The 10,620-nt window shown below is 30.7% G+C and overlaps 1 protein-coding gene across 1 annotated transcript; it reads left to right on the top strand.

The window, feature by feature from the left end:
* Window positions 1-2,731: 2,731 nt before the first annotated feature.
* On the top strand, window positions 2,732-5,001 carry LOC124374328 (polyamine-transporting ATPase 13A3-like; the record flags this gene model as incomplete). The annotated part of the gene is made up of 2 exons (XM_046832563.1): window positions 2,732-2,853; window positions 4,866-5,001. Coding segments are annotated over 2 exons (247 nt in total), but the record flags the coding sequence as incomplete, so codon positions are not given.
* Window positions 5,002-10,620: the final 5,619 nt, after the last annotated feature.

Genomic DNA, 10,620 nt, shown 5'->3' with positions numbered 1-10,620 from the left:
GAACAGATTTCACATATGTCAAAAACATTACTAGAGCAAATTTTTGAGCTTAAAATTTAACTGGCTTAAGAACAACAAACTTTCATTAAATATCTCAAAACTATCAATACTTTAACTTTCACTTCATCAGAAATTAACTGTTGAACAAATAGAAATAACATTCTTTCAGAAATAAATTAACTTCCTCTAAAATTTACAAATTTCATTGGTGTTTTATTTTAGAATGACAATTTTGAGATGGACAAATTACAGCAATCAATTAATGTGGAAAATTAATATTCAGCCATGTTACGTAATTTAAACAAATTAGAGATATCCTGACTGATCATAAGAATGAGCAAAAACTGTTCTATTTTGAGTCTTTAATGATGTATGGTATTGTTTGCTGGACAATCGTCACCCGTTTATTAGACAAAAGTGTTTTCAAAGCATCAGAAAAAAAATTTGGAGTGGAGAGGGGTCATATATATATAATCATAACTATATATATATACTATAGATATATATACTAATGGAAATCTCTCTGATTCAAACTTACAAAAGTATACAAATTCCACCAAAGCTCTCTCAATTTTCCCCAACCATAATTATTTTACACGCAGAACATTAATGCTTATTCCTGTGCCCAATACACCAAAACTACCCACTTAAAAAAATCAATTTCTTATAACAGTCAAATATTTTTCAACTAAATTGCTAATATCCAGTCATGGAAACAGAATTCCAACATTAAATTTCTTTCAAAAAGTCAATTAAAGAATTTTTGCTGGGAAGTCAATTAAAGAATTTTTTGCTGGGAAAATGAAATATATAACATTTGAGATGATTTTTAAAAAATCCAGATACACCCAGAAACTTAAGGAAACAGTGTACATATTGAACTCCATGAATGTGCCATACTTAGAGAATTATTTTGGAAAAATGTAAGTATTTGATAAGATGAAAATAACATAATTTATTTTAGTAATTTAGGTTTCTTTATATATTTGACAAGTCTTTTTAAATAATAAACATTTTAAAACATGTTTTTATCTTTGTGATAATTAAGAATTATCATCCATACGCAAATAGAGAGTTTAATTTTCCATCAAATAGAAGATTCCAGGATGAAGCTCTTAGGAAACCTGATTAGGGAATTGATATGGGAAGGATAAAGTCAGCACAGCCGAAGAAATAAATTAGAGATGGCATAGGGGTTTTCACTAAACATTAGAGTGGGTAGAAGCTGAATCCACTAATGCTGGTTGGTCCCTTCAGTTCTTCCAAGAAATGAGCTAATTTCACAAGCAGCAACAAGCTTTTCACTTATTTGTTATTCATGTATTTAGACAAAGTCCAAACCATTAAGATTTATTTACATCCAATTTTACTGAAAGGGCATTGAGTCTGCACATATATTCGTTTTCTTTCAAGGAGTCCAAGGTGATTTGCTATAACACATCATCTATGATTTTGAAATGATTGCCCCTGATTAAGATGAAAAGACACATTTACAGTGAACATTTCTAAAACAGTCTTTTAGCTTAAAACAGAGGGAATGTATTGAGTTTTATCAGTAGTCACCCACAAGATGACAATTGGATTGTCCCTAGATATCCAGAGCTTAAAGTTTACATTAGATTCCATTAAAACACACACTACACACACACACACACACACCCTTTTTTATTTATAGTGTAAAAAATATAAAGACTCACTCCACCAATATTTTATCTCCCAACAAGATGCTGTGGAATTTATCCATATCCCTATTTGTTGTTAAGACAGTCCACATAGCACACTCTAATATAGTATTTTTTGTATCTTATATAAACAATATTTACCACAATACACCCCATGCTAATATAAAATATTTCACCAGGAAAAAATTATATGCTATGATATACACCTCAATCCGAATTAGAAAAGTGTAAAAGCCAGCCAATATTTTTATGAAAACTATAACTTTTTTTAATAAGTTTCCAGCAGTGAGAAAGCTTTGGTCTGTATCCTTTACACATGCTTAAACGTAGTAATAGAAGACTGGTTGAAACAAAAAACTATTTTAACTATAGTAATAATGGATATTAGGCATGTGATACTAGTGATATACAGTTTTTAATTACATTGATGTGTATTTTTACTAATTTTATTCATAATAAATTTACATTCAGAATTATTTTTAATGTTTTAATAACGTACCTACATATATATATGGCTAAAATTATTTATAGGTTTTTAAAATGTTTTTTTTAATTATTGTTACTGTATATAGAACTTGTTGGTATTTTTGACTATTTTATATTTATTTATTAGATTGCTTCGTCTGGATTGTTTTTATTATATATTATTGCAATACAATATTGACTTTGTCCATTGCTCATATTGGTGGCCTAAATTCAATAGAGTTCTTAGACAAAAAAAACTAAACGTAATAGTTCATTGCGGAGTGTGAATCTGCCCTCAAGGCATATTGTCCCATGTGAAACGGTGTTGAACTGTTGAATTATACTCTAGCCTCTTTTCTTAGACGTGTTTAAAACACTACACATCATTTTTTTGGAAATTTACTTTTTTTCTGAGAGGAATTCTTATAGGGAAGAATTCCTCTCAGGTCATAGCCAGTTCCAGTTTTGTTACATAACACTACTGTTTCTTGAATTTGTTTTGCAAGATTTATTAAACAGTATAATTTCATCATGGTGAAGAAGTTTTTACTATATGCTGTTATAAACTTTCAGAAACTGTGAAGGTGCCTTCCGCAAGACTTGGTGCCTGGGGACACCATTGTAATTCCTCCGCATGGCTGCCTCATGACCTGTGATGCCCTGCTGCTCACTGGAAACTGTATTGTTAATGAAAGTGTTTTGACAGGTAGGTTTTGGTACAATAAGTTATTATTTTACAGCTTTAAAAAATACAAGCTGTAGAATGTGTACTACTTACAAGATGTTTTTAAAAGTCTCAGGATCATTTATTCAGGAATCAAATTATGATGTTTTTCTCTCCAGCAAGTGAGAAACTGCAATACTCCTTTTGGAGCCTCAAAGGTTGCCTAATAATATTTTCTGGTACTTTGGTATTATTCAGAGGCCACTTTTTTATTCTTACTGGGCGACCCAACATAAACTACATTATTAGAAAGAACAGACTTATTGGATTTACTGGTCTTAAAATGTCATTATGATGATCTGTTCTTGTTTTCTGCTTCCCAAAAATAAGCATTGTCAGCAAAAAGGAAGGCACTCTGTCCCTATCTATTATTTGTTATTAAACTATATTAGTTGGTAAATTTATATGTAAGTATTATAAATAATAAAAAGTTAACTAGCTCTCATGTGATCTGAGCTTGAGTTAGGTACTATCTTGGATCTTTTTCTTATCAGCCTGGACAATTTGGCATGTGATATGAGGTTGAGTAAGTACCGATCGGAAATGCCCCTGGTCATCAGTGTGGGCTTTCGGTGCCACTCCGCACTTCTAGTAAAAGTGTGTGTCTGACAAAGATAGCTTTGCTATCGAAAGACCTCACAAAAATAAAAGTTTTAAGTATTGGTTTATGTGTTCTAAATGCAGTGAATAAGTTAATAGGAGCTAATACAACCTCCATCTTCATATTTCAAGAACTGTATGTTTTTAATTACACTGCTCTTTACCGGCTCGCTCCCTCTGCTAAATGATATGACCTGCTTAGTTGTAAATCTCCAACATTCTTCATACTTGTTATGTTTGATATGAACTTGCTTTTTATAACATGCTGAGATCACTAATGATAAAGTGTGTAAGTGATATACAGGAGATCAACACTAATAAGAGTATTTTATTAAAAGAAACAAATCTGAAATAGTCAAATAAATTTGAATTTGAATTGTTAGGTAGAGCTTGTGTTTAATGTAATTTATTGTTTTATTCAAAGCCACTGGAATGCTTGATGTAAATTGGCTCCAAGTGTTTGTTAGTTTGAGCTTAAGTTGGGATAGGTGTGATTCGTAGTGAACTAGCATTTGCTTTACATTTTTATTTAACCTATTTTTTTCTATTTGTTTCTTTCCCTGGGTCTCTTGGTTAAGTTAGCACCAGTGTTTCAGCTAAATTTTCAAGCTGAAAGTGTGACTAAGTGTGACTTTGAATGACCCAATGTTAATTTTTTTATTGATTAATTGTTCACCTTGTATGATCAATTGTTCATTTTTAGCTACGGGACAGTCCATCCTAATCCACCCCATTCTCTTCCATCATTTTGATTCTGAGTTTGCAATGAAAAATGTTTTTGGTTCATCTGTTTCACCTTTAATATGAATTTCTACTTTGGCAATTGTATTTCTACCACTAATGGGGGTTGGATATTGGAAACTTGGCACCTCACATTGCCACACTTTGAACTTGGTTTTCATTAAATTGACATACATACTCCAACTTCCAGTCAATTTATTGAGAATGAAACATAATGCAGCACCAAGCTGAGAATGGTTTTTCAGCTACAGAGTGACATTCATAGAGAAGATAACTAATAACCTTGCTAGTTCATTTTCTCATTCTTAGCACACAGGTCAAATATATGTGCTTTCAAGGTTTCCTTATTTTGCTGTGTAAATAAGTCACCATTTGTAACTTTATTATCTCCTAAAACACAAATAGCTGTTCGTAATGGCTGTTATTCGTTCATTATTACTGTTTCAACTCCTCTGATTAAGAAAATATTATTCACCATACCAAATTTATTAGCTTCTGGTTATCCTTGATTGCAATAACTTTAAAATATATGCAGTAAAAGATTTAGCTAGAGCGTATAAGTATATTTACAGTCCAAAATAAGCAGTAAAAAGAATCACATACATACAAAATAATGGTGGTATGAACTATTTATGATATTTGGGTATGAACAGGTGAAAGTGTGCCAGTGATGAAGAGCCTTCCAGCATATGTGGATGAAGTATATGACCCACAAGCCACCCACAAGCCGACACACCTTGTACAGGGGCACACGAGTCCTCCAGTCTCGCTACTATGATAATAACCAGGTGAGGTTTAGTCATTCAGATGAAATCGAAAATCAATATTTCACTAGTGGAAAGAAAACTAATTTTGTTCTATGTAAAAAATCTTTTGATGTGTAAATTTAAGTAGTTTTCCATATAAAATTTTATATAAGCATTATTATATGAAAATTAACTAATGTTTTCATAAGCATAAAAATATTATAAAAAGATTGGGTTGTGCATTTTTATTTATTTGAAATCACACTAATTGAAAATTTGAAGGTAGAAAGAGTAGCATTATTCACATATAACTTTTAATATTGAATATCATGTTAATTTAATGATTCTCTTCTGACGTTTTATAATGGAATCTTTACAATCTGTTATAGGTGTTAGCACTTGTTTGTGAGAACAGGCTCAGACACCGCAAATGGTCAACTAGTGCGTTTCTATCCTCTTTCCCAAGAACAAACGGATTCCACTTATACCATGACAGTATCAAGTTCCTGTTCCTTATGTCCCTCTCATTGCTGTTTCTTGGCATGTGTTGTAGCATATATCTGTATAACACTTCATGGGGTAAAGTTATCACTAATCTTAAGCTAGTTATAAATTAACTTTAGAAGTAGCTTTTCAATTTTGGCCTCTTGCAGGAGTCAATTAAATCCGTTTTAAAAATAACAGGATAGTCTAAACTCCTGTAGGGTGTCCATTTTACCCTGTGCCACCCAGATATATCAAAATCGACAAAATTTAAAGGAACATTTAAAATCGGTGACTTGACATTTATAGTGTCAAAAATACAATTTTTAGAATTTCCAAAATTTGGCCACCATTTTCCAATATGGTGACCAACTTAAAAATATTCTTATGAACATTATATTTTCTTGCAGTTTTGGATACAAAAACCATTTACAGTTAAGTTTAAATGGAGGAATTCATCTTATGTTTTATTTAGTATTTATAAAAAATATGAATTTAGAATTTCAAAATTTTTCCCTCATTTTCCAATATGTTAGCCAACTTTACAATCTCTTTAGGAAACCCTATATTTTCTTGAATATAAAATAGATTTGTTAAAAAAAGTTATTATTTTATTTTTGTTAAAGCTGGTAAAAGCTATTTACCAAATATGAAAGACAAGTTGTATGCGAGTGTAGATTTTCAATATTTTTGCACTGATATATAAGAAAATTCATGCTCGTTATTAGAGATACGTACTGTTTTAAACTTGGTAATGTATACTCGTTCCTTCTTTACATAGGTAACAATATAAAAATTGTATACAAATGTATTAAAATAAAAAAATTAAAGTTTTTCTTTATCAACACGTAAAACATTAAAATGTGTTCATCATAATTTTTTGAATAAAAAAATATTAACAGATATTATCATCCAAATAAATGTTGTAAGTCATATTCTATTTTGTTTATTTTTGAAGAAGTTGTGAATTATTTTGAGGTACACTACAACAAATACCAAATGGTAAACAAATCAAAACTCAGTTATAGAAATACTTCCTTTTTTGAAAACTGTTATGTTTGTTCCTATGTACATGAGGAACAATAAAAAAGATGCATATTTTAAATTAAGATCATAAAATTACAGTTTTTGTATTCCAAAGTTGATACAAAAATGTGTTTGTATTATATTTTAATTTAAACATTTTAAACATGTGTTATAATTAAAATGAATATTACAAGTTATAGCCTACTTTCTCCCCTACATAATAAAATATAAATCATCTCATTATGTTTATTTTTAAAAAGTTATGAAATATTTCGCTAAATACTACAAAATACTGAGATAGGTGTGACCTGTCATAAATGCTTGGCTCTGACAGCGCCACCCCTCCAAAAATGCTTGGCATTCAAGTTGTTAACCACTTGACGGTCTCGTTATTTTGCGAAAAACGTTCCATTTTGGTCCATGTTTTTTTTTTATTGATGAAATAAGTACATTACTTTATGCCTAATCACTTTGTTTAGAAAAAGAAATTTTTTTTACGTCTAACGTGTTTTGGGATTTTTTTAAACGCCTTTAAGGATTAACCCGAGATATCTCGGCAATGGTAGTAAACGTATATACATAAGTAATTTTAGCTCATATAATTGGGTATTCGATTCTTGTGATAGCAATCAATAATATATATTATAAAAGCCAAGTTTAAATTATATATTAGAAATATATATATATATATATATATAATATATATATATATATATATATATATATATATATATATAATATATATAAGTAGATAGTAATATGGGGTTCCTGGCGCATCTTTCGGAGCCCGACCGAAAAGCAATGTAAAATACTGTTTCAATGTACCATAAAGGAAGCTGAGAAATAACACAGCAAATCTCAATGAAAAATTAACCGAATCTACAGTCGTTCGTCTCCAAAAGGCGATCGGTACATTACTATCTACTCTGTGGAATGAAAAATTAACCAAATCTGAGCTTCTACTTTCTTAAGCTGTGCTTTGTAAAATGTTGTCAAATCTGCTACGAATAAAGGAAAAATCTTCAATGACAGTCGAGGTGTGCTACTACAGACCGACCATCACGATAATCGCTTCGCCTGCGTCATATCCCGTAGTGATATCACGCCGTGAGAGGCGCAATCGTTGGTTTACAAGCACCATTTAGTTAAATAAATTTTTCTATCTAAATGGAGCGCGAAAAAATATCATGTCCGTTCTGCAAAATAGAAATTTTAAGAAAAAACTATGATCGCCATTATAATTCTAAAAGTCATGAAAAAAAACAAGCAAATTTACAATAATGAACTAAATTATTTAAAGACAGTGGGCTAGAGAAAATAAAATTGCCGATCACGAAAACATGTTTAATATTGAGAAATTACGTGAATTAAAGAGAAATTTCAAAGATTGAAAAGAAAAATCTCGACCTATTTAATGATGAAAAACTTCATTCAATAGCTGAAAAGTTGGCTATCGGTACTAACGATAAAACCAAGTCTGAAATGATCGAAGAAATTGATAAAACTCTTAAAGTAAAAATCCGAAAATATCATTGATGTAGAAGTTTTATCCTCAATACACGGTCTTTTCAAGCAATACATTTTAACAAACTTGAACGACAATTCCATGTCAATTTACAAATATCTTTCAATTATGCGGTCAGAAAATTAAAAGTTTAATCGAGAAATTTCAAGAAAATGTTAAAAATATGAAGGGCTATCTCTCTTTGGAATGTGAATACGAACGAACTTTAGTGAATGGTGAACCGCAAACATGTCCTAATGTATTTTTACTATCAAAGCAGGCAAACGAAATCTTTGACGTAAACGACTTTTATTACTAAGCAATTTAATAAATTAACACATCGAGAACAAACGAATAATCCAAATAAAGGTTTCCGGATGGACATTTAAAAGTTGTAAACAACTAGTTTTGAGCCTTAACAAACACGAAATGATGAATGCAGGATCATACATCGATTTACCAAAGAATATCAAAGATAAAAAAGCTTGTATAAATATAAAAAATAGAGATGATTTTTGCTTTATTTACTCAATAAGATGTTGCTATTGAAAAACCAGAAAGAGACTGTGAACGTGTAAAGCAATACGAAAAATTTGTGAATGACGAAATATTTTCAGGTTTTGAGTATCCAATGTCTCTGAAAGATATACAAATATTTGAAAACGAAGCTACAATTCCAAGTATAAGTATCCAACAATGTCTATCAATGTCTACAGTTTTGATGAAAATATTAACATTGTTCCGTTACAAATTTCTGAAAAATATGACGCTGAAACAAACATTGATTTATTGTATGTTAAACAAGATGATAAATCTCATTATGTTTTTGATAACCGATTTTAAATAAGCTTGTTTCTTTCGCAGTTGTCTAAACATAAAGAAAGAAAATTTTTGTGTAGAAGATGTTTAAGCCATTTTTAACAAATCTGGAGATTTAACAGATCATTTAGAAATTTTGTAAAAATCATGAAGTTTTGTAAGCCAATTATGCCGTTTCCAGGTCAAACAACAACATTTACTAATTATCAAAAGAAATTTTCTCACCCTTACGTTATTTTATATGGACTTTGAGAGCATATTAGAAAAAATTCCGACATGCAAGAACAATCCACAAAGATCGACTACAACCAAGATTCAGAGGCACATTCCCTTATGGTTTTACTCTATATTTAGTGTCGAATGTGACCAATCGCATGTACAAACCGATATGTTAATCGTGCCAAAAATGAAGAAGATTTGAAAAACGTCCCGACAAAATTGTTTTGAAGAACTCAATAAATTATCGAAATACATAGCGAAAAAATATAATTCTAAGAACATGAAACCTATGAAATTGACCGAAGAAGAAGAAATTTCATATCAAAATTTCAAACGTTTGTCCATATTTGTGAATGTGAGGGTTTTGATAATCAAACAAGAAAAAAAGTACGAGATCATTGTCATTTAACCGGCAAGTTTCGAGGCGCAGCTCATGCATGTTGCAATCTAAATTTGAAATTTCCTCAGAATATTCCCGTTTTCCTGCCACAATATGTCAAATTACGATACTCATTTGTACATAAAAGAATTGGCTAAACAATATGTGGAAATGTTGATTTGATTGCAAACACCGATGAAAAATATATATAAATTAATTCTGTAAATTCTGGATATGGCTATGAATTCGAAGAGTGATAAGCCAAGAAAATTCATCAAGTTTTCGTTTGTAGACACGTTCAGATTCATGGCCTCGTCTATAGAAAAGTTAGCTAAAAATCTAAAGAGAGAAGACTTCAAAACATACAAATCATTTTATACAAGATGGATTGAACGCAATTCTAGAAAGACAACCAAATGACGACGACGAGATTTTTAAAATATTGTCTGGAAAAGGAATATTTCCCCTATGAATTTATCGACAGTATTGAAAAACTTGATTACACAGAACAGCTGAAAATTCAAGATTTCTATTCACTTTTGACAGACGAGAGCATATTCTGAGAAAGATTATCAACACTACTTGAGCGTTTGGAACAAATTAAAAGAGAAAAATCTTGGAAATTACTCTGATTTGTACAATATCCAAGATGTTTTATTGCTTGCTGATATCTTTGAAAATTTTAGGAATATTTGTTTTGAATTGCTATAAACTCGATCCGGCACACTATCCTAACAGCTCCCAGTCTCGCATGGGACGCAATGTTAAAATTAAACGAAAATTGAGCTTCAGCTAATTAACGATTATAAATATGTAATTTGATGATTGAAAAAAGGCATTCGCGGGGGCATTTCTCAGTGTATTAAACGATATGTGAAAGCAAATAACAAATATTTGAAAGATTTCGATAAGACAAAGCCCGAAAACTATTTGTTATACGTTGATGCTAATCAACCTTTATGGGTTATGGGCCTAATGCAAAAACTGCCGTTTAGTGATATCAAGTGGATGGATCCAAAAACTTACACAACTGAAGAATGGAAAGAAACAATTTTGGAACTCACTGGCGACGAAGATTATGGCTATATTCTCGAAGTTGATCTTGGATATCCAACGAATTTTACACGAACATCACAAGGATTTACCTCTTGCTCCAGAACATTTTAAAAACAAACTTTGCACAACTCTACTGGGATAAAACTGAATACGTTGTTCATTCGAGAAATTTGAAG

This window comes from Homalodisca vitripennis, unplaced genomic scaffold, assembly GCF_021130785.1.
Source record: "Homalodisca vitripennis isolate AUS2020 unplaced genomic scaffold, UT_GWSS_2.1 ScUCBcl_7936;HRSCAF=15828, whole genome shotgun sequence".
In the NCBI taxonomy this organism is placed as follows: domain Eukaryota; kingdom Metazoa; phylum Arthropoda; class Insecta; order Hemiptera; family Cicadellidae; genus Homalodisca; species Homalodisca vitripennis.
The sequence above is the reverse complement of the archived record's forward strand: the minus strand, read 5'-3'. Positions and strand labels throughout refer to the sequence as shown.